Source organism: Amborella trichopoda, chromosome 2 (genome assembly GCF_054954075.1).
Source record: "Amborella trichopoda isolate Santa Cruz 75 chromosome 2, AtrichopodaSantaCruz75HAP2 v2.0, whole genome shotgun sequence".
Classification (NCBI taxonomy): Eukaryota; Viridiplantae; Streptophyta; class Magnoliopsida; order Amborellales; family Amborellaceae; genus Amborella; species Amborella trichopoda.
Window position 1 is genome coordinate 68,255,724 of NC_142337.1, and position 24,895 is coordinate 68,280,618.

Consider the following 24,895-nt stretch of genomic DNA (forward strand, 5'->3'; position numbering starts at 1 on the left):
TCGAGTGCATCTTCAAAACCTATTTTCTAAAAATTATAAATTACTCACAAACGAAAAAGGAGGAAATTAAATTCTCTAATGTTAATTAGGACTTTAATCACTTCTTTTCCCTGTTAAATAACCACTTGCATTGATTAGTGATAGGTATGGTTTGTATAAAGTGTAACCGTAAACAATCAAAGCAAGGCACCTCTAAATTTAGCGAAAAGATGCAATCTAGTGCCGAAAATCCTGATGATAGTCTTAAAATGTATTTTTACCCTTAATTATGAAATTTAAAGCTTAAAAATAGTGTAGACCAAATCAACAAATAGATCTATAAATACTTGAAATTTTAGAGAATAGACGATCTCTACTAATGTATTAAAAGGTGCATAATTTATAATACAATTTTTTATATATATATCAATATATCTCAAGATGGTCGGGCTAATTATAGGACTTTTTGATGTCTGAACAAACATTCTTTTAGTAGATTTTTAAGGTGGACCTTGCTTCAAGATTGACCCTTTATAAACTTTTCTCATTAGTGATTTATTGATTTGACTATTTGAATAAACCAAATGAGACACTTATCCTCAGGGTTGGCACTACCCGAACCGACCCAGGACCCGAAGAGCAGAGTTGATTTGGGTTTAGATGTTGGTCCAAAAATTGGACACGGCTGGTCCAGTCTAGGTCTGAGTTCAGTAATATTTTTCAAGTCCCAATAGATAAAATATATTTAAATATATAGATATTCTAATTTTCTATTTGGGTCGAATCGGGTCAGTTATTCTTAGGCGTCAGGTCTGGACTTGATGAATTCAGGTAATGTTGGAAATGGGTCGCGGCCCGACCCGACCTAACGTTGCCACCCCTACCGACGACCCTCGAAGATATTTCGACCGCCATCCTAAAAATTTCGTGTGGACATATATATAGCTTATATAGATTAGCACACGTGTGCCAGTTATCTTCAAATCCTTACACGTGTCTAAAACTACTGAAAAAGCTCCATTGCCAAAAAAAAAAAAAATTCATGGAGCTTCGTATCAATTTTCTTTACACGATTCTCTATTTTATAAATGGCTATTATGGCGAGCCTTTCCGGTGCTAACCTCTTCTCTTCTCCCCCTTCTCCTCCTCTCAAAAACGACGCCATTAAAAGACCTCCAAACCCTCCAATCCCAATTCCCAAATACCCACCGAAAAAGAGGCAAGAACGAGAGAAATCACCATTGGAGAAGGCTTTCAGAGCTCCACATAGAGGAACCAACTACTATAAACCAGTCTCTGATGGCGTCATTTCGGCGGAGGAGGACGGTCGATCAGTGGTTATCGGAGAATCAGGGGTTTCTTATCTTATACCAGGTGCGCCATTTGAGTTCCAGTTCAGTTATTCTGAGACGCCTAAGGGTAAGCCTTTGGCCATTAGAGAGCCTGCACATTTGCCCTTTGCGCCGCCGACTATGGGGCGGCCATGGACTGGTAAGGCTCCATTGAAGAAGAAGAAGGAGAAGAGGAAGATCAAGCTCTTCGATTCCTTTGATTCTTTAATAGCGGAAGAAAAAAACGGAGAGAAGAAGATGATGCATATGCTTCGACCTTTTGAGATTGGGGAGTCTATGAGAGAGAAAAGGAGCAGAGAAGAGATACTTGGTTCTCCGGTCAAGCGAGGGGAGGTTCGAGCTCTGGTTAAGCCTTGCTTGTCCAATAATCGTCAGGTTAATCTTGGTAATATTATTACTTCTGTTTATTGTTTCTTTTTTTTCCCATTTTTAGTCTGTTTCTTTGATCTTTTTGCTGCTTTTCCGGTTTTTGTGTGGTTTTCATTATCAATTGGAAACTTTGGTTAGAAGCTTCTCTCTCTCTGGTTTGAAAATTCTTGGGAACATTTGAAGCATTGGTTTTCTGTATTTTTTTGAATAATGGAAAAGGTAAAACTCGTAGCTTTAGTGAAAATCAATCTGATCTTTTCTGTTATTTTGCATCGTTTTGTATTATAGCCAAAATAGTTGGAAAATCAGCTGAATTTTGCATGAATTCCACTTAGTGAAATCCCATACTTTGGGGAAAAGCATGAAGTTACTCGAAAGGAAAAGGAAAAAAAATATGGAAAAAATGTTTATCTGAATTCTGTCCAGTTTTGGATAATATGGATAAAAAAATGTGCTATATTTTGGTTGATATGAACACATTGATCATTACGGGATGAAAATGCTCCGAATTTGGTCTCGACGGCTAACTCTGCTTAATGGAAAAAGTATGTGTGCACTAATTAATAATGCATTGGTTGATTCAACTTTTTGAGAGCTCCATTTTGATGGTCTTTTTCTTTCTATGAAATTTGTTTTTGGTGCAGCCAATGAAGAAATTAACTTGTAATGTTTATTTTTGAGGAGAGGCAACTGTAAATTAACTTGTAATATTTTGTTGGGTGTTCTTGTGATATGGTTTTGCTGTAATTTATAGGGAGGGATGGCTTGACTCATAATATGCTTGAGTTAATACACTCACATTGGAGACGGCAGGCGGTGTGTAAGGTTCGATGCAAAGGTGTTCCAACTGTTGACATGGACAATGTGTGCCATCACCTTGAGGTAGAAATTTTGGTACCTGTTACTAAACTTCTTTTTTTTTTTTTTGTTTGCACGGGGGCTGCGGTGGGGTGGGGCGGTGGGGTGGGGCGGAAGGGGGAAGGAAGTAAAGGAGATGTTGATCCCTAGCTTGAGCATAGTTCCATAGTCTGTAGTTTCTGCAATATTAAAAATGGTATGAACTTTATGAATGTTTTTTCCTCTCCTGGGTTTCAGTCAAAATATGCTTTAGACATTTCTTGTTCATGCAATAGAAGAAACCTTAGAAATATAATATGCTTTAGACATTTCTTGTTCATGGTAGAGTCTCAATGAGGTTTGTCTCATGAATATATCTTAGTTGCATATATTATGTACCTCACAGTTGATGGACTTCTTTTACTAGTTATTTTCGTTGATGCATTTAAACTCGAGGATTTAAAACTAATGACTACAAGCCTAAATCAGAAGATATGTCTGATAAAGCCTTAACTTATCAATTTGAAACTTAGTTGTCGGCTGCCTTGCACATTTTAAACTTGCACTTCTTTTCATGCACAAATTTGTTTTTCAATTTCAGGGTTGAAAGACCTCTTCTATTCAATGTTTTAAAAAACAGTATGCTTGGCGCCTAGGCGGCCTGGACCAAAAATCCACTCTCCTAGAGTTAGGCGGCCCTACACGGGTGGATGTACCTAGGCGGGCGCCCAGAGCGGATGTACCTGGGAGGGCGCCTAGGCAGGCTAGGCGGGCGCCTGGGGGGGTGCCGGGGCGGGTTAGGCGTTTCTTGTTTTTTTAAAACTATGGGGCGCTCGAGGTTCTGGGTGCCCACCTAGGCGCTGGGCGCCAGGCAGGTCACCTAGCGTTTTTTGAAACTTTGCTACTATTCTCATGATGTCTTGGATAATTTTTAAATCGCAGTAGGAAAAAAAAAAGTTGCTTGTACTTGTCATAATATCCAGGTTCCTGTTTGTTAAATATGACCTTTGGTTTATTTATTGCTCTCTTTTCTGATATAATTCCAGGAAAGGACAAGGGGAAAAATTATCCTCCGAATGGGTGGTGTTGTTTATCTTTTTCGTGGACGGAATTATGATCATCGAACTCGTCCACGCTACCCCATAATGCTTTGGAAGCCTGCTACTCCTGTCTATCCAAAGCTCATACAAGAAGCTCCAGAAGGTTTGACAAAATCAGAGGCCGATGAGCTGAGAAAGAAAGGGAAGAATCTGTTGCCAATATGCAAACTTGGTAACTGCTTATTGCCTTGCGTCTCATAGAAACATAAGAAAGGAAATATGTATATAATAAGGCCATTTAGTATCGGTCAAGGTTCATGAGTTGTCTAGGCCATGGTACTCAGCCATTGGCCAAGGTGAGTAACTGAGATATAACCAAAAAAAAATAAAAAAAAGGGTAATTTTTTTTAAGAGTTAGTTAAAGTAATAAAAAAAGAAGAAGAGGTAATAGAAAGCATTACAAGACTAAAAACATGAAAAATTTCTATAAAATATGGATTATTGAAAATTTTCATTTAGATTTTGAATATTTCAAAACAATGTAGAAACAAGGGGGAAAATATGAAAGTTCTCAAATCATCTTAAAAACTACCAAAATCATCGAAAAACTTAATGGGATTGTAAACAATGAGATCATTTACTTTTGATACAGGGAGGTCACAATTACTTACAGCCATCCGATTGGAAATCTGATAGCTTGGGGGTTTCACAAATTTTGAGAAAATTTCATTTGAACTTTGAGCTTGGTCAATGAAATAAATGCAGCCACCGAATTTCACATCCAATGGTCAAGATTCATTGTGACCACCTTGTATCAAAGATAAATGGTCTCATTATATACTTCCTCAAACTTAATTCTAACTAATATAATGGTGTTTCCCAATATTCCTACATTTTTTTTGCTACTATTATTATTTTTTTACGACATATATAAGGGTGGGGCGAGTTGTCGAAGAACTTGCCCCAACTCGGCCTCGCCCATAAGGCAAGCATGAGTAACTTGTGGACTCGGCCGAGTCTAATGGGCGAGTATGTGTAACTCATGGAGTCGGCCACGTCTCGGAACATTGCTTTTGGTATAAGGAGGTCACAGATCATTATTGACTGGTAAATGTGATCGGGTCGTTGGGGATGTGACATTGATTAGGCACAAAGTTCAAAACAAAAATTTCTTCAATATTGTGACATACTTCAATCTATAGGATTTCACATCTAATGGCTAAGAATGATTATGACGTCCTTATACCAAAAGTATATGCAATATATATCTAGTTGTCTTTTTATCTCTTATTTTAATGCTCAGTTAGTGTTGTTGTTATCCATCCAGTAAGGTGGGGCAAAGGGGCTCTCATATCAACCACTTGGATTGTTGTATAGGCTTAGTTCATTCTTGTGTTCTGCCTCACATTAGTTTTTTTTCTTGCAGCAAAAAATGGAGTATATATTACTCTTGTAAAAGATGTGAGGGACGCTTTTGAAGCATCAAGTATAGTTAAAATAAATTGCCAAGGAATGCATGCAAGTGATTACAAAAAGCTAGGAGCCAAACTCAAGGTTAGATGGTGACTATCCAGCTACATTAGCTAGCTTGCTTTGAATTGGACTTGCATTACTTATGTTTCTGTTGATTTTCTAGATCTGTTTTTCCTTCAAATACTTTGTACAGTCCTGTCAAAAGGATTGAATTGATATTTGAAATGATGACGATTTGTGAATTGCGTTCCCACAAGGATCCGTGACGATCGTAGAAGAACCTTATGTTGCACTTGAAGCATGCATATCTATTCTTGAATTATAGGTTACAAGGAAGTGGCGGTTGATTTTTCTTCGACGATAGCCATGGAGTCCTGAGGCTTCCATGAAAATGATCTAGCAATGCTAAATTGTGTGCACTTTCATGGCAATCAAGTCTGTCAGTACATTAAACCAATCTTGCCATAGAATTTGTTTCTTTTCTCTGAATTGAATCAGCTGATTGCTATAGATAATGAACTTAAAACTCCTGAATTCTTGCATCTGTTATGAATTTGCAAGATCATCTTATTTTTCGTCAAAAAGAAAAGGAACATATGAAATATGTTGTTATTTTACAATAGTGATATTATTTCACCAAGGTAATTGGATAGATCTCTTACAAACTTCCATTGTCATGGAATTGGGTACTCTTTCGTATTTCTGACTGGGACCATTCTCTGCCATTGTTCTTGTGGTGGTTCACAGGAGCTGGTTCCTTGTATTCTTCTTTCTTTTGATGATGAGCAGATACTAATGTGGAGGGGTCAAGATTGGAAATCTATGTATCAGGATACTCCACCTACAGTTTCAGGTAGTCACCATTGTGATATAGTTTCATTACTTCGCATGGATGGCTCAGTCATTCTATGATTTAGTGAATAATAATTTTGGAATATGGATTTACAGGTGACAATAGTACCTATTATTCGAACTTGAATAACACGAGCCTCTTGTCTTCGGACGACACAACTGGAGCCGAAAACCTTGGTAAATATTGGTTTTATATTTGATTGTATTTCTTTCGCATCTTTAGAGCTTAGTCCAGTAAGATACCTTTGCACCTTGGGCCATCATAGGCATTTCTTAATCATCCATCAAATTGAAAATTTGGAACTCTTTTACCCAATCCGGAGTGTGTACGTGTGTGTGTTATGCTACTGTTGAAATGAAGCTAAATTGCCCTTAAAAGCAAAGAAATTGTAGTACCCTTACGCATACCTATTTATGTACACTATTAAGGCACATTAGAGCTAGGGACACATGTTATTCAAAGAGAGTGGGACCCCTTGATGGAAAGAGAGACTAGGGTAGGGTAACTACAAAGGGAATCAGACAACGTGGGAGTTTAGGGTAACTGCCTTTACTTCAACGCAATCTCTATCTCTTCCTATAATAAATATTCTATTGGGAAGTATAGAAACATTTCCCACTTAATAAACAACATAAAATGTAATTGATTAGAAAAGCACTCTTTAATAAACACTTATCTTTATCCAAACTACGTTTTATATATTTCAGATGTTCATAAAAAGAATTTCTCTCCTATTTTGAGGATTATTAACTTCATTAGAAACGACAAATTCAGTTTTCTTTTTCCAAATATAATTTTTAATGCATTTGTTGCATCTTAGCATTGTAATGGTCATTCACTCTTTGATAAATACTTTTATCTTTATCCAAGCTGAGGAATGTATATTTCCAATAAACGTGAAAAGAGGTTCTTTCTTGTTTTGAGGATTATTAACTTCACTGGAAATTAACTGTTTTGAGGATTATTAACTTCACCCAGACAATAAAACATAGAAAAAAACACTTCACTGGAAATACCAAATTAAGTTTTCTTTGGAAATAAATATTTTATGTATGAGAATGCATATTATGAGATCATTTATCTTTGTTACAAAGAGGTCATAATTACTACTAGCCATTAGATGTAAATTTGGATTTGTTTAGCGTGTGTTACAAAGTTCAAGAAATTGTTTTTTGAACTTTGAGTCTATTCAATGGCACACTTATAACCACTGGAAATCTAATCAGCAAGAGTGATTGTGGCTTTTTTATATTAAAAGTAAATGGTCTCTTTTTATACTTTTACCTCTCAACGTTGTAATTGTCTTGATAAAAAGATAAAAACTTGCATGGCTTGTGCCTCTTACTAGTACACATTATGCAAAGGAGGGGGTTTCTATGAGTCGGCCGACTCATATGTACATGTGCAGCCCCCCTCTAAAATTCACTCTAAAGATGGATTTTTTATCCAAAATTTAAGGGATTCATCATCTAAAGCCAAGCTGATCATAAATATGAAAAAAAAAAAAAAAAAAAAAAAAATTGAAACTTTAAAATGTGTTTTTTTTGGGATGTTTTTGCACCGTCCATATCTGATTTGACCTCAAGCAGTTAAAACAACATCGATTTTAAAGATGGATGTTGAAGAGTCAGCGGGCTTTTTGTACCTGCAAACTCATAGAATCCTTTTCCTAATGCAAAAGTGCCCCTTGTGCATAATATCATCATTTTCACCTTCTTAATTTTTGCTGCAGTTTCAGATCAAATGGTTGGGTTGGATGTGGGAGCAAGCTCTCCTAAGATCAAAAGCAAGAGAATGATGTCCTTGTGGAAGAGTGCAATAGAGTCAAGGAAAGCGTTGTTCCTTGAAGAGATAAACCTTGATCCTGATGCTCTTTTAAAGAAAGTTGAGGAGTTCCAGAATGTGTCTCAAGCAATGGAGCATTCTTATCCTGCTGTAGTTTTACCTGAAGCTGAAGCAGGCAAGATATCGGAGGAAGACTCCTCTGGTAAAAGTTGGGAGTTCGAAGATGATGATGATGATAATGATGATGATGATTCTGGTGAGGATTTTGAAGTAATAGATGAGTCAGTTCCTTTAGGTTCTTTACCTGTGGATTTCCTTGCAGAGCAGTTGAGTTCAGATTAATATAACTCTCTCTGAGTCTCTGTCTCGCACTCTCTCCAGATGTAACTTAAGATTATATGCAATGATCATTAGCTTTCATCCGCAAAGGTCACATAACACCTCGAGCAATAAAATGTAAAATTGTATGTCTACAATGTGTCGTTTTTCCCTCACAGTGTTTGAAATATTTTCCTAGCATTTGAGCGCAGTTAACGGTAAGGTAATTTTTGTATCAACGTTTTATTGCATACTTTTATTCTTACTGTATAATTGTTCTTGATGTAAAGCCTCATATGTGAGTATAAACCTACAAAATAAAAATAAAAAGATTTAAATAGAGTGACAAAATAAAGCTCTCTATTTGTTCTTGCCTCGATCTTCGTTATGTGCCTAGTCGATGATCAACAACTGGTCTTTGGCAACCACCAATCAAATTTCAAGGACAGTGAGATTGTTCAGAAGCCATTCTTGTAACCTTAGTTGCAAGGGATTATAAATTACCATTCTTGTGACATTAGTTGCGTTGCAAGGGATTATAAATTATAAGACTGTTTTCCTTTAGTATAAGAGGGATGTGTTGTATCTTTGCAATGGAGTTCGAAAAAAATTATGAAAGCGACCAGTAGAACACCTCCAGCCTCGCGAGTTATGTCGAACTGAAAAAAACAATAGGGGGACAAATGATGTCTTCTAATATGCTCTCTCTTGGATCAAATATATTGATTAACCATTTTGGGTAATGTTCAGTTCAAAACTTTGCTCATTGGATACGTGATTAGGTTTAAACGACAGCTCACTGTTGAAAAACTGAAATGGATTCAGGACTTGATCATGGAGAGAACTTGAGACCCAGGACCAAATTTCCGTGAATTTTGACCCAATTTCAGATTCGGCCAACAGCCAAGACCAATGTTATGGGTGTAGAGGACAGCGTCCATGCATCAATCATTCTTCCTCAACCGAATTGAGAATCAGAGATTGATTCGCACATTTTCTTTGTTAGCACCCTTCTGAATTATAACTCATCCTATTTTGTTTGAATATAAGCCAAAGCTCTCGATCCCCCATTTTTCCCTCTATTGTTTTTTTTTAAAAAGAAAATCAGGGTTTAAATTTCAGCTAAAATCCGGACTGAAATATAAAAGTTCGGCTTCTGTCTCTGTTTAAGAACCATTCAGTATTCAACAAATTTGACCAATATGTGACCTTCAGAGGCCAAACACTTGAAAAAAGATAGGACTACAATGAAGATTAATCATAATATAATACAATTACTAATTCTCGGAAAAAATTTACAATCTCTGCCCATAAAGAACACTGAGGCTTCCTTGAAAAATCGTATGAAGGTTTACCGGTTCTAAGGCTCTGTATAATTGAAAGCACATGCACACTTGTACACAAAATGTTCTCTTCTTGTAACATACCTGGACATGGGGCAGTCTTTAGCGAGAGAACTGCACCTGCGGAAAGGAACAAGTATATGGGTGTTTCCCAAAAGGATTCTCTCTCCTGCAACGTGAGTGTAGAACATGCCTGAGGATGCAGGCACAAAGACATCACTTCTGCTACATATATAAAAGTCCAGGGCCCTCTCAAACCGAGTGTTCCCGGAGTAAAGAATCTGCTTTTCTTCATTGAATGGCATGCTGTATTCCTGAATAATAAATAAAAGATAAGGATGAGTTTCCTTGTTTTCTATCTCAAATTGAAATGAACCAGGCCTTAGTCTTGATTTGTGCAGAAAGATGCTGCATGGTCTGAAGAACCTTAAAAAAGTTCTCATTCGTTTTGTGACAATGCAATAATGAGATTTTACTAGAAGTTTTTCAAGATCATGAGAAACAGATAAGAATGCAATAATTAACTTTCATTCCTAGGTATTGAATTTAGTCAGATGAAAGATTCAATTCTAACAATTGAAAACACCTGCTAGATTGAATTTAGTCAGATGCAATATTCAATTCCAACAATTGAAAACACCTGCTAGATTTATTCAAGATATATTACCTAATGACGTCCACATGTTCCTGAGTTTCAACATGACATTAGAAAATGAAAATCATTATCGATCAGGAAAATCATTCTCAATCAAAGAACCCATGACTTGATCTTTCACTTTAAGTATAATAGATTATTGACATGCCAACTAGAAAGATCTTATTGATCATGCCTAGTAAAAAGACCATTATTTTTTTGAAAGTGTTAAACTGTTCTATTCTGCTTCTACTTCTGCAGTAAAGACCCTGGTGTTCAAAAAGAGCTAAGTCTGTTCTGCAACTAGTATTATGTGACAGGAAGTACAAGATGCAGGTGCAGTATGTGGTGCACGGCCAGTGATGTACATGATTGAAATAATGCAGGACACAAGCAGTAGACAATCCGAGTAAACATTGTGCAATAAACGGTCAAGAAAACTATGAGAAAGAGAGAGATTTAGTCATGCTGCCACTGTAATTCTAATATAATATGGGGCAGTTTTCTATTCATAATGTAGATAGTTCAAGATTTACAGTTGAAGGAATGTGTTCACCCCCCTGGCCCCAAAAAAAAAAAGGCTATCTTGATGAGAGATGAAAGTGAAAGAGATAATTAGCTCAAAGAAGAAAAGAAACAAGTCATACCTTTGTGTGAATATTTAAAAACGTTTTTCCTAGAGGGTTCAGCCTCATATCCCATCGAGATTGTGTCAAATATATGGCCGTATCTTCCGGGAACCCAATATGCTCCAAAAATCCTCCAATATAACTTACATTTACACATTTCTTATTATCCAAAATATCACCCTCATTCATGCTGAAATTACAACCATTTCGGAGTAAGTATTCAACCCGCAAGTCAAGACAAATGAAGCGTCCATCAGCTACTTCACCTGCCTCTCTCATTCGATCAATTATATGATTTCCAAGTCTAATCAAGTTTGGGTGGAACTTAAGGGCTTTATACATAACAAGACACTTCAAGGCCTCCAGTTCAGGTTGTGCTTCCTCCAATTTATTACTATAGAAAAAATTGTCTATGATTACTAGAGCTTTTTGTCTGAAGATGGGGCGAATGTTTTCTTCTATGTACTTGGGAGTTGCTCCATATGGAACATTGATAACTGTAGGAGTGACGGAACTCATGTCCTCCGGGAGGCGACCTACAACTCTCAATACATTTTGCAGGCCCATTATAAATGCAGTTGGGTGGTAAATGTTGTCAAACTGCCTGCATATCTAGTGAAGGTTCAGTCAAGCTGTCAACAATAAAAGAATTGCATGTGAAATGGTAAATAAGATTCAAGACAAAAACAAATTCATTGTTAATTAACTGTAAGAAATGTAGCATATGACTGCACTGCCAAATAAGCAGCAGATCTCAACAATTTTGACAATTTACAAAGAAAGAATGATATACTTAATAATCTGGAAGAGTGAGGTTTGAAATTCAATTTTCACCGAAGATTTTTTTTTTTGATAATTAAGTTTGATTTAAGTGCAACAAGGATACCGAACTTATTGGGGCTTGGAATCACAATATGCCAAACTTGGTATAGGACACCATTCTTCTGATGGTCCTCTTAGTATGCCGGATTGTAAACAGGCAGAACTTCGAGCGCATCAGGATCTTATTAGGTTCGGTGCTCATTTGACTTATGAACTACTTGGGGACAGGTTTAAGCATTCATTCTGTTTCGAATTTACTGTTTTAAAGAAACAATCTTCACTTCAGATTTGCAAAAATTACTGTATAAAAGTAGAAGAGGAAATGGAGCTTGAGAACAAGCTTCTAAAAGAACTCACCCGTTGGGTTCTTTATCACCATCTTTAATTGTTGGTAATAACAAAGTAGCACTTACATACTTTGCTATCACAACTGCCTCAGCCACCTGTGAGTGCACTTAGCATTAGAAACATAGGTGTATTGTTACAGCTAAAATACTAGGCATGCTAGATTCTGATTTAAAACATCATAGACGCACAACACTTGGCAAATATAGATATGCTGAGGTCATTAACAATACTTAGGCTTGTTAACTTGAAAACCAATGGAAAAAAGAAAATCAAATGAATTTCCCCAAGAAAAACTATTAAGGACAGCAAGCCATGATGTCACGGTTAAAATACTAGGCATGTAAGTTTCAGATTTAAAACATCCTAGACACATGACAGTGGGCAAATATAGATATGCTGAGTTCATGAACAATACTTAGGCCTGTTCACTTGAAAACCAATGGAAAAAGAAAAATCAAATGAATTTCCCCTAGAAAAGCTATTAAGGACAGCAAGCCACAATGATGTAGCAAAGTGCTATAATTTGTTTTCTATTTTATTTATTTATTTATTCTTGCAGGGTGAAAGACGTCAGAGGGTCCTCACTGTGGACATGGTCCAAAGACGCAGCATTCCTTTACCGAATTGTTGTGCTCTTTGTATGAATGATGAGGAGACCAATATTCATTTGTTTCTCCATTGCCCGTATGCGTTTAGTATTTGGGGCAAATTGCTCGGTCTCTTCAATGTAAGTGGGTGTTACCTGCCTCAGTACCCCTCATTCTTACATCAGTGCAACCTTATCCTTGGCCTAAGTCAGGTATTCTACTATGGAAATCAGCAGTGACAGCTACTATTTGGGCCATTTGGATTGAGCGAAATAACAGGATTTTCCAGGGAGAGCACTCTCTCTAGTACAATACCTTTTACCAAGCTGAAATCCTCTATTGTGTTTTGGGCAACCAATCACAAGAACTTCAAAGGGTTTCCCTCCTCAGCCTTTCTCCTGGATTGGGCCTAGACTTTACAACACAGTAACAAGCGCCTACCTCGGGCATCTTTGTGGAGACCTCCTGAGCCAGGCCTTTTCAAACTTAATTTTGATGGGTGCTCACCCGGAAATCCTGGGCCTGCTGGTATAGGGGCGATTCTCAGGGACCACTCAGGCTCTATTCTTCCATCTCCAAATTTATAGGTCATTCAGACTCTATGGAGGCAGAGGCAACTGTGCTCGTTGAGGGGGTTAGGCTACTACTCCCCATCCACTCTGAATCCTTCACCATTGAGGAAGATTCCAAGAACATCATTGCATGGGCTTCCAAATCTTCTTTCCCGCCATGGATCCTCACTCATATTTTTTATGAGATTCACCATCTTTGCAGCAATATGCACGTCTCATGGCGGCATATCTGGAGGGAAGGAAATCAAGCAGCAGACACACTCGTTAAGGAAGGAGCGGCACAAGTTGGTCATTATTTTTTTTTTTTTGTTTGGGATCGACATCTTTTTGCTGGTTGCTTTGATGCTTTCATTGTAACTCCTAAAAAGATGGCTTTTTTATTCTATTCTCTCTCAGCCCCTTTTTTCATAAGGGTTCTGTACTTTGCGCTCTCCGCCTTGTGGTTAGCCTCTTCTTTCCCAAATTCTGTACTCCTTTATTACTATAATTAAAAGTTAACATTATAAAAAAAAAAAATGTTACTTTTGTCGTATAACAAGCCTTCTTTATTGAGGTAAAAGTTTTTTCTTGAACATGTTAACTTGTTATCAAGAGGTAAAAGTTTTCAACAGGTTTGAGGATTGCTGCCTTAACCAGTGAGGAAAGCTACTTGTCATCACTTTCACTGCAAACGAGTGAAAAATGGTAATTTGGTACACCACAATCCCACAATTCCCTTCTTTTGCTGATGTACACATATATTAGGGTTTCACTTAACAAAGTCACAACCCAAATGCAGACTTCGTCACCTCCCAAATGCAGACTTCGTCACCTCCCAAATGCAGATTTCGTCACCTCCACTGAAATGGGAAAAAAGTCCTAATCTTAAGGAATATCATTAGTCAGTCCTAATCTTAAGGAACATCATTAGTTCATTACCCACAACGAGTCTTCATCCTCAAACAATACTTGACCATGAAACAACTATTTCACCATGCAAAAGATTGATAGCTTACTTCACTAACAATAACAATACATATTTGCACATGTGTGTGAATGTTCTAAAAGCAACTGAATCTCATAGCAAAAGAAATACCTGGATACGATGGTAATGTGGACCTTTCGAGAGTCTAACACCTAAAAATCCCCAAGGCTTGGTCTTCAGCACTGAAGAAAAGCCAGAATTCATCATTAAACATCTGTATGTATGGGTAATTTGATTGGTGAAATCTGTGTTCTTCCAGAACTCAATAAGGAAAGGAAGTCTACATAACTACAGTAGGGATCAACAATTGATTATGGGCTTTCATGCCAGTGATAAAAAAAAAAAGGAAAAAAAAGATACCAGTAAGGAAATCAATCAAACAATTGTCAAAGGTTGGATCTTTTAATTCAAGCATCAAAGCTCCATCATACGACAGAAATGCCTAAAAATTACATGAAATTAATCATCTTAAAATGGTATTATAGTAGAATAGGGTACATCAGTGCAATTCTCTGAATTTCAAAAGCAAGGAACCAATGAATAAGCAGACTAAAATCCCAACATATAAAGCGGCAGCACCGAAAACACTAACCTTAGTAAAGCAGAAGGATGAAGAGGTGATCAAGCCAATAAAACTCAGAAAGCAAAGGGAGACTTACTGGCCAGATGCTTGTCCCAACAAGGTTGTAGAACTGGTTCAGGGTGTCGCCATAGCTGGCGATAAATCTCCTTTCTAATGGCTTTCAACTGTGGTTTCTCCAACACCACTGTTTTGTTAAAATTAGGAAGCAAATTTGCTTCCTAGAGAGAGAGAAAGATACTCCATTAGAGCATAGGGCATAAAGATCAGAAATTTTAATGGAGAAAAAGAGGACAAAAGAGGAATAAAAAATGGAGATTTCGATGATCACCTTGGAATCAAAGAAGGGGCCATTGCTGCGAAGATTGATAACCATGGCGAAAACCCCAAAGGAGACAAAAACAGCAACCAACCGTTTCAGCTCCTTCATCTTCATAACGACAAAAGAAAGAGTATAAATTGAGAAGATTGAAGGGATTGGGGATCTCTCTACATGGTCGACTGCTGAAGAGAGAGACTACACTTGTTTCACGCTTATTTATTGCAATTCTTCCCCTTTCTCGCTTTTATCGTGATTTTGGAAGAGAGAGATCTACTTTTTGGAGGAGAGAGAAACTCGAATGTGAGCTTAATGACGTTTATCATGATTTTGGAAGAGACAGCTCTACTTTTTGGAGGAGAGAGAAACTCGAACGAGGTTAATGGGTACAGAGAGAGAGGTTTGCTTTTCTCTACTTCACAAGAGGGATGATAAATAAATTAATTGGAGTGGAGTGACAGGCAATTGCGGCAAGAGAGAATCCAATTTGGACAGGACTGAGAGAGAGAATTGCTTCTCTCTCTTTCTAGAGAGAGAGAGAGTTTTGAATTTGAGATTAAAAACTTTGATTAGTGAGATTTGTTTTTTTTTATTTAAAAAATAAAAAAAATTATGTAAATATCTGTTTTAGTTTTTGTCATTATTAAAAACCAAAATCATAAAAATTTAAAATTTTTCGTTATTCAACAATCAAAATTTTTTCTCTCTTGTGGGTTCGTTACGTATTCTCTCTCTACCTCACTCTCTTTACATTACAAGGGTAAAAATAGTTTTTTTTTTTAACTCTCTCTCCCCTTCACCCAAGGTCTTTTTTCGGGTAAGTTTCGCCCCGCTTATTGATAGAGGGACGAAAGATGTCTTCTTGAAGGTAGGTCATCATGGGATGGGTCATCAACTTTCCATTCTCATACAAGCCAAAACTGAATCCTATTGAGAGGGCCTATCGAAACCAAGCGAAAGTGAGGATAGAAGGTTTATAATGGTATTTTGCAATTGCAAATTCGCCTTTGAATCAGGCCATCTCCCGTTGTTTTTCAGTATTTCAGTGGTAGAGCGGTCGGCTATTAACTGACTAGTCGTAGGTTCAAATCCTACTTGGGGAGATTCATTCATTAAAGGAATCGCTTTGACTGTTAGGAGTAGGTAACCCGTTCCCTGTCCTTGTTTCTATTCCTTTCTATATCATCATATCACATTCTGCGATATTTGAAAATTACCGTCAAGTCAATACCTTGGTGTAGATCCGGGGATAATCTTTTATTCGATAGCCCTGGTTACAACTAGCCAATTCATAATTTTCAAGAAATGTACTATCAATGCATCGAGGATACAATCATCGATTCTCTCGAGAGGCCACAATTACCGCGGTCAAGCGTATTAATGACGAGGAAGAGCATCGATGGGAGCAAAAGTGTTGGGACATTGAGTTGGAGTATGATTGGATGATTGTAAAAGTGTTGGGAGATTGAGTTGGGGCGTAGTTGCAAAAGTGTTGGGAGATTGAGTTGGGGTTGGATTGGGTGGTTGCAGAAGTGTGGAAAATTGAGTTTTTAATTTGGAAGGAAAGGGAGGGGACTGACACAAAGCTCATTTCCCGTAATGGGGGAGTAGAGAGAAAAGTTGTAAGAGAGGAAGGATGAGAGAGAGGAACCTACGCTGTGGGCGTATAGAAAGAAAAAGGAGGCTGTTTCGAGATCTCTAATCTTATAATCCCGTAGATTTTTTTTAAAATTAGGGGTTCAAATTAGTTGTTCCCTTTAATTTTATCGGATAATTATAACTTCCGAGAGGTAGAGAAAGAATACTCCACAAGAGATAGAAACATTTTTTGGTTCTTGAAGAGCCGAAAATTTTAAAATTTCGGTTTTTCAAAAACCAAAATTGGTTTGATTTCGGTTTTTGAAAAACTGATAATAGGTTGTTTTGTCTTTTTTAAAAAAAATATTATGAAGTTAAAAAAACGAACATATCAGTAATAACGGAAAGTATTTGATATTTTAATAATAAGTAAACTAAAACGGATATTTATGTAATTTTTCCAAAGAAAATTTTAATTCTATAATAATCCTTGTCTTCTTTTCGTAGAGGTCACAACTACCCACATTCATTAGATGTAAAATTGGATGGTTTAGAGAGAAGACATTATCGTCAATTAGGATAGGATTATTATAAAATTGTTTTTTCTAAGGGGTATAAAATATGGAAAAGAAAAAAAAAAAGTTGTGAAGATCAAGACAGATTCCATTCACAAAATTTTGAGAAAGGATTTATAGCTCTTGTGGAAGTACATTATTGAAGAAATAGCTAGCTATAAGTACATTATTGAAGAAATAGCTAGCTATAAGGATCTTTTCAATATGAAATTTCATGATTGACCATTAATCACAAGATCATTATTTCTAAACACAAAAAATAGATGGACCCGGTTTCTATGTAGTCAAGCCCGCATATGTAGAAATGCGGGCCTCTTAATAAATCTATTTTTGAGTTGGATTTTAAAATTTAATTTTTAAGGGGTGCGGCTAGTATAGAGCCTACCTTCAAGAGAAATGCGGTTTCAATACGAAAAATCTGTGATAACTTAAAAATGTATTTTCATTTTTATTTATAAACTTTAAAACTTCAAAAATAGTATAGATCAACAGATCTATGAAAACTTCAAAATCTTGAAAATTGACGGTCCAAAAATGCGTTACAAAATACACTATTTACAAAACTTAAAATCCATTTTTTTCTCATGTCTATGCATCTTGATGTTGAGATGATCAATTTGATGATATTTGGGCATCAAAACAACCTCTTCTAATGAAAACTTTGAGGTAGGCTCTAATGTGATTGTTTAGATTCTCGGCTCTATATAAACTTTTCCCATATGTTAATTAGTCTGATGATCAATATAAATGGAAAGAGAGGATCATTCGGCTTCAAACTTGAGTTGAGTATAATATATATATATATATATATATATATATATATATAGTGTCAGCCGATCTGAAGGTCACGACTTTATTTCGTATTTGAATTTTCATTTTTTTCTATAAATCCAAGGCACTAAAAAATTTAAAGTTATATTTTTCTCATCAAGGCGTACCTAATAAAAATATAAAAAATAATAATTCGTAAAATATAAATTAACCAAAATACCCCCCAAATATTTCGGGGGTATTTTGATCAATTTATAGTTTTCGAATTATTTTTTTAATACTTTTTTAGATTCTACTATTTTTTAAAAATAGACGCTCAAAATTTCAAGTGATTTGTATTTGTATAAAAAAAATGAAAAATTCAAATATGAAATGAGATCGTAACCATTAGATTGAACCTAGATTCAATCTGGATCATTATCTGCCACTGTAGATGTCAGCCCACGGGCTGACAGGAATGTTTTCATATATATAGATATATATATATATTAAGTTTTAAAAAAGATGACAAAAAAAGACGATGAAATCATAATCCAATTTGCGATTTTATGGATTCATTTACCTTGCCATAATACAATACATAAATTTAATTATTTTTTCTCGAACCGTATAAGAAGAAAAGTTACTATGGAGGGATGTTAGACCCCCAAAGAGACATTAAGAGCTGTTCTAGGTTTTTTTGTTCCGATAAAAATCAAACTTATTTAAACACTATTGTTATTTTATATTTCCTCGAGAAAGAGAGCTTAATCAAATGAAATTCATAAAAGAAGGATAGATATCTATTGTTATTTTATATTTCCTCGAGAAAGAGCTGAATCAAATGAAATTCATACGAGAAAGAGCTTAATCTAATGAAATTCATAAAAGAATGATATATATGTTGCTTTGTTCAATTGTTTTTCCTCCATTATCTCTAGACGTACCTATTCAGACTAAAAGAAGACATTTTGTTCAATTGTTTTTCCTCCCTTCTCTTTAGACGTACCTATTCAGACTAAAAGAAGCCATGATGTAATATGCACGGCTTAAAAGATATGAATTATTTTTTCTTTTCTTTAACATCTGCTAAGGAAGTTTATACTCAGATTCTATTTTATTTTTATGCGTCAGGCGAGGATGGGGCGATGCATCCACCTTCCACTTTACCATTCAAAAGTGGAGATTGCACCCAAAAATCAAGATTCGAGCGCCAACTCTACAATGCATATATATATATATATATATAGATGTCAACGCACCAAACGCCTTTCCTAGAAGTTCAAGTGAAAAATAATTACACAAACATCATCAATAAATTGCTTGCGTACGAGTTACCAAGTGACGCTGCTGCCTTGAAAAGTCACCAAGGTTTTATAGATGGGGTTGATCATAGAGAAATTCCGAGTCAAAGAATTACAGTCTTTCGCTTCCAAATACCAGTCCACAAATACTTTATGCTCCCAACCCTTAAAAACAAAAACAGCTAATAAACCACCAAAGGAAGGCAACCAAAAAAAAAAAAAAAAAGAACCACCATAATTCATACAAACACTTATAACAACCAGTAGAAATAATAGTAGAATTCGGCATCTTATTGGCCGTCAGCTCGGAACATAAAGGGTCGAATCGATGGATGAAGATCTCATGTTTCAATTATGCGGTGGTTGTAGCGGCTGGCTTCTCCCACTTGAGTGGCTTTACAACCTCCCAAGTGAAGTCAGGGTCATCCCGACCAAAGTGACCGTAGGCTGCAGTCTTAAGGAACCTCCCATTACCTCCTCTCTTGAGGTCGAGGTCGATAGCAATCATTCCAGGCCTGAAGTCGAAGTTCTCCTTCACAATCTTCAATATATCCTTATCAGGGATCAGGCCAGTTCCATAGGTGTCCACAAAAACGGAGAGTGGCTCGGGGACACCAATGGCGTATGAGACCTGCACAATGCACCTACGAGCCAAACCTGAAGCCACAACACTCTTGGCAGCCTGGCGAACAATGTAGGCCCCGCTCCTATCAACCTTGGTGGGGTCCTTGCCTGAGAAGGCACCCCCTCCATGGGCACCCCAACCACCATAGGTGTCAATAATGATCTTGCGGCCGGTGAGCCCAGCATCCCCGTGCGGACCCCCGATCACAAAGCGGCCAGACGGGTTGAGGTGGAAGATGGTCTTCTCGTCAAGGTACTTGGCAGGAACCACAGGCTTGATCACATGCTCCTTGAGGTCAGCTGCAATCTCATCATTGGTCACAGTCTCATCGTGTTGGGTCGAGATCAGCACAGTGTGAACACGAACAGGTACCATGGCTCCGCCATCATTGAAGTATTCAACAGTCACTTGGGTCTTGCCATCAGGGCGCAGCCATGGGCAGGTCCCGTTCTTTCGTACCTCGGTGAGCCGAGCGCCCAGCTTGGTGGCTAGCACATGGCTCAGTGGCATGAGCTCCGGGGTCTCGTCAGTTGCATATCCAAACATGTGGCCCTGGTCGCCGGCACCAATCTCCTCAGGCCTCTTGGTAAGGTGGCCGTGGACACCCTGGGCAATATCAGGGCTCTGTTGCTCGATGTTGACAAGGACCTTGCAGTGATCAGCGTCAAGGCCGACATCATCAGAGACAAAGCCAATGGTGCGGCAGGTGTCGCGGACGATTTTCTCATAGTCAATATTGCCCTTTGTGGTGATTTCACCAAAGACCATGACCATGTTGGTCTTGGTGCAGGTCTCGCAGGCGACCTTGGAATCAGGGTCCTGCTCAAGGCAGGCATCGAGGACAGCATCAGAGATTTGGTCGCAGAGTTTGTCAGGGTGCCCCTCGTTCACAGATTCGGATGTAAAGAGGAAAGTCTCCATTTTCTCTCTCCTTTAACTCTGCAATAATAGCAATGGACACGTAAATCAAATGGTCTCAAGAAACATCAAGGTGCCAGTTCAAGAATAACTTTGAGAGCAATGACAGTGAGCACATAAATCAGATAGCACCGATAATATCAGTTCAGGATTAATCTTTTAGAGAGAGAGAGACAGAGAGAAAGAGAGAGAGCGAAGAAGCAACCACTCGACTTAAAATGTTGAACATAACAGAGAGCTTTATAAATGAATTGTCGCACAAAAAGCACGCCTTCATTTTTAAAGGGTCGAATCAAAATGGTGGTGGTGCCTTTGGTATATATCAGTTGAGACTCAGCTTCTGATACTGGAATAAAGGGGCTGTAAAGCAAACTAAATATGACCTATTAACTCATCCAAGGGGCAGAGTGGGCCTTAGAGGAACATCTGGTTCCTTAGAACACTCTAGCTCTCATTTAAGGGAATATTATTCCCAGAAGAATAATCCCCAAGAACCTTGAATAAAAAGAAAAACTATAAAGAATTATCCCAAAGGAAATCAACATTTAGGTAGAAGGTGGTATGGAATCATAGGTAGATGCGAGCGATCATGTGAATTATCAATCAGTGTACAATATATGCAATCTTTGATACACATGCAAAAGATATGACTGAAGCTATCAATTATCTATATACCTACAGAAAAAGTATGTATGATAATTTCTTTTCTTATAAAAAGCAACTATCATATCAAGAAGCTAGTCGGAATATCAATATAGTAGGACATAGAACGAGACAGAAACAGCTTGAACTTGAGTTGGTTCAATGGATATGATTTCTGAGCCCCCTCATGCTACTTCGACATCGGATTCTGCAACTTTACTTGGACACTCTGTGCGAATTTATGGGACCCCAAATATCTTCTGGAGTAAAAAAAACTATCTTGATCTCGAATTCTAGACCATAAATTCTAACTAAAAACCTTGTGGTGGTCCCAAGTTTCTGAGGGCCGTTGCCCTTCAAAAAAAAAAACTCAATGGGCACAAAAACAAAGGGCATCTAAACTATTGCTGCTGTAAAAACCAGTCCCTCTACTATAGCATCCCCACATGTTATCCAACCTTATTTCTGAACAGAGTTATCATTCATCTGACCCAAATATACCCAAATATACAAAAGTTGGATGGATTGCTATGAGGAAATTTGATGGACGATGTCCTATTTCAATCAAGAAGTAATTGAAGCCCTAGTTCACTGAAAGTTGTTTTTGGGTTAATATACCATGATAAACAAAATCAAGATGCATCTCCTGCATCAGAAGCTCCATATTTGAAACTCGGAAAAAAAGCTGGAGAAGCTCCATATCAGGGTACTGGGAGGAACAAGACCACTGGCTCTCTGTTTCTAAAAGAAAAGACCAGCACTTCCTCTCCATAACTTACAATCACATCCTAATCCTCCGAAACCATTGTTTGGGAAACCTCAATATTAAGTAGTCATCAATTCATCGTTTTCCTTTAGGATCTCCATTGTTTTGTGTTCTCTGATTTTTTCACGCTAATTTCTTCCTTTTTTATATTGTTATTTAAGTTCAAAGGAGCTCTCAAATATTTATTCACCGCAATAAATTTTATTATTACAATTTCGTCCAGTACTCCATTACTTGCAGAGTGGTAAAGGCAAAATGTTGACTCAGTAAACATGAATCATGCAACCAAAGACTTCAACATCAGTTTGAAGGAATTGGTCAAAAGTCAAACGAGGAAAAAAAGAGGCATGCTTTTCGCTCTCAATCGAAAGAAATTAACACAAATCTTAGTCTAAAAGTGTATGTACAACAAAAAAAATCATTTTAATAGTTTCATTAAATCTCAGTCTAAAAACTGTAACTAGATCAGAAACCATTCCATTTTTCATCTGACTGGAACCATGCAAATATTAAGGCAAAACAAAAATCTGGTGTACCATTTGTATCTGAAAAGTTCAAGCTAATCTTATGAGACAACCTAGATATAAAGACCAGTAATTTTAAAAGAAAGGAATAAAAATGAAAGGTAATTTCAAAAGAAAATAAGAGAAATGGTTATCTTAGTTTTTCACCACACAATTAGAGGCCAGATCTCAAGTTCATAAATAAAATGTAATAATGGCCTAGATTAGATGAATACGAGGCTCCATAAGCTAAGGTGTAGGTCTTCCAGCACTAGCCATAACAAGCAAATATTTAACGAGTGGAGTTGCAGTCACTTGATAAACCCAAAGAGTGAAAGCAAAAACAAATCCCAGAGAAAACCCTTCTATTAAACAACCCACGAGCTCTCTATTGAGCTCAAGGAGTTGAATCAAAACACTTCCAGATCAACTAGTGAACAAAACATAGAAAACATGGGATCTTCCACATATTTAAATCCAGCTCTAAAATCTCCTAGGTGACACTCCAGAATAAAAAATCAACACAAAGAAAGCATTTAAATCCCTAAAAAACCACAGATCGAGCAGGACTATCAGAAGAGAGACTGCAATTAAGCAATAAAAAAAGTAAACACGTGATCTAGCAGTCTGCAGAACACTAAATTGGCACAAAGAAATAAAAACCAAAATACCATTTCAAAAATGAAAAGTACGGTAAAACAAACAGTAGCCAAGCTAACTCCTACAAAAATTGAACCAGATCCAAGCAAAAACCCAGTATAAATGCAGAAACCGAGCAAAAAATAAACCCTCGTCCACAAAAAATGCAGATCTAAACACTTGCAAATAACTTCACAACAATGGCGAAATGAAAGAGGTAGAGAAAGACTAGCAAACCTGAAACCTACGGCACAAGCCTTGTAAATGAAGACGAAGAGAGAGTGAGAGAGGCCCTTAAAGACTTTGTATAGTGAGAAACCCACCGGTTCGACACCTCCATTTTCGTCCGAGAGTCCTACTTATAGTACAGCGGCTCACACTTGGACGCGATCTCAGCCGCTTGCTCGGATCCAGATCGGACGGCGATCCAGACACCCACCGCAAGATTTCAGCCGTCGGATGGGGCGTCGCGAATAGTTGGGAGTCGGTGAGCGAAGGCGACCTTTTTCCAAATGCGCCGCGTCAACCGGGGGCCCGTCCTAACAACCGGCGGTACCCGGTAAACGCCTCTCACCAACCCCCGGTTTCTACCGGCTAAGTCACCGGCTCGGCTCGGCTCGGCTCGGCTTGTTGAACCTGTTGTTTACTTTCATAATTAAAAGATTTGCAATCACCAAAAAGGCTAAATTAGGGCAGGCAATGGGCACGGTAGACCCGCGTCCAGCTCGGTTGTGCCCAGGTTCAAGCATGCCTGTCGGGCCTAATGAAAACCCAAAATAAAAAGATCGTCACCATCATCCAAGCTAAGGAGGTTAATAATTAAGAAAAGTGTCGCACATATAATTACAGCTCGTAGACAATTTAGAGATGTGCAACTCGAGTTTTATATCTTCGTTGCACACTAATGAAGTTGAAGGAGAAATTCTATAGGACAAATGCGAAATCAGCTTTACTTTATGACGTGGGATGTGGGCACATACCTATCAAATGAGCGTAGCTTAGATGATGATGTTGATATAGATTAGTGAAAAGACAATAAGGGCTAGAATTCAAAACTAATACATTTGAGAGAATTTAGGCGTGGCTCCAATAAGTGATAAGATGAAAGAAAGTAGATTTGAATGGGCTGGCCATGTACAGTACAAACCCAGCATATAACTTGTTATGAAGTGCTAATTTAGTTCAAGTAAAAGGCTGAAAAAAGAAAAAAAATAAAGCCTAAAAGGGCATGGTTGGAAGTCGTGAGAAAATATATTAAGACTTATAGCTTTACTGTGGATATAACCCTTGATAGAGCAAAATAACAAATTATGATTTATATAATTGATCTCAAATAGTTAGAAAAAAACTCTGATGATGATGATGATCTAAGCCTAATATCAATTATTTGGGGGGCAACTAGGTAAAAAATGGTAAAAATGAAGACCAACTAGGATGGCCCATGATTCTTGGCCCGATCTTGGTTGAGTGGCGATCGTTAAGCAAACATTTGTGGTTGAGGGATGGGTTTTTGGGATTACCTTGCATATTGTGAACGCAATGAAGCATGGGTCGCAATGGACCTAGACCTAACCTAGAACTCGAGAGGTAGACCCAATCGGGGTCCAGGCATAGGTCCAAAATTAGACCACACAAGTCGAGTCCAGGTCCAAATCTTGGACCCAAACACTATTCTGGTTTGGGTCAAGTAATATTTTTTGGGTCCCAATTTTTGGGTCGGGTCCAATCCGGTCCAGGACTGGGTCCATATCTGAGTCCCACATTATATTTTCGAGTTCGTGTCCAAGTTCG

General features: G+C 37.5%; 3 protein-coding genes across 12 annotated transcripts; 1 reads left to right on the top strand and 2 right to left on the bottom strand.

The window, feature by feature from the left end:
- Positions 1-960: 960 nt before the first annotated feature.
- On the top strand, positions 961-8,159 carry CAF2 (RNA-binding CRS1 / YhbY (CRM) domain-containing protein). Its single transcript, XM_006840247.4, has 7 exons — positions 961-1,716; positions 2,455-2,582; positions 3,584-3,809; positions 5,004-5,131; positions 5,798-5,903; positions 5,999-6,079; positions 7,636-8,159. The coding sequence occupies exons 1-7, from the start codon at positions 1,068-1,070 to the stop codon at positions 8,028-8,030; spliced, it is 1,713 nt and encodes a 570-aa protein (XP_006840310.1). The 5' UTR covers positions 961-1,067; the 3' UTR covers positions 8,031-8,159.
- Positions 8,160-9,141: 982 nt separating this feature from the next.
- Positions 9,142-15,371, bottom strand: LOC18430084 (protein MANNAN SYNTHESIS-RELATED 1). 10 transcript variants are annotated; one of them, XR_016050319.1, is made up of 7 exons: positions 14,817-15,371; positions 14,565-14,706; positions 14,017-14,087; positions 11,792-11,877; positions 11,499-11,691; positions 10,631-11,224; positions 9,142-9,663 (listed from the first exon to the last, which is right to left on the bottom strand). XR_016050319.1 is itself a non-coding variant. In XM_088859747.1 (7 exons), exons 6-7 carry the CDS (start codon positions 11,177-11,179, stop codon positions 9,367-9,369), a joined length of 846 nt encoding a protein of 281 aa, XP_088715873.1. In that variant the 5' UTR covers positions 11,180-11,224; positions 11,499-11,691; positions 11,792-11,877; positions 14,017-14,087; positions 14,565-14,706; positions 14,817-15,145; the 3' UTR covers positions 9,142-9,366. The 10 variants fall into 10 exon arrangements, 7 of the variants coding, with proteins under 7 accessions (XP_088715873.1, XP_006840309.2, XP_088715875.1 ...); XM_088859747.1 differs by having other exon boundaries at positions 14,817-15,145; XR_016050317.1 differs by lacking the exon at positions 11,499-11,691.
- A 3,687-nt stretch (positions 15,372-19,058) lies between these two features.
- SAM-2 (S-adenosylmethionine synthetase 2) lies at positions 19,059-23,436 on the bottom strand. Its single transcript, XM_006840245.4, has 2 exons — positions 23,342-23,436; positions 19,059-20,575 (listed from the first exon to the last, which is right to left on the bottom strand). Exon 2 carries the CDS (start codon positions 20,555-20,557, stop codon positions 19,364-19,366), a length of 1,194 nt encoding a protein of 397 aa, XP_006840308.1. The 5' UTR covers positions 20,558-20,575; positions 23,342-23,436; the 3' UTR covers positions 19,059-19,363.
- Positions 23,437-24,895: the final 1,459 nt, after the last annotated feature.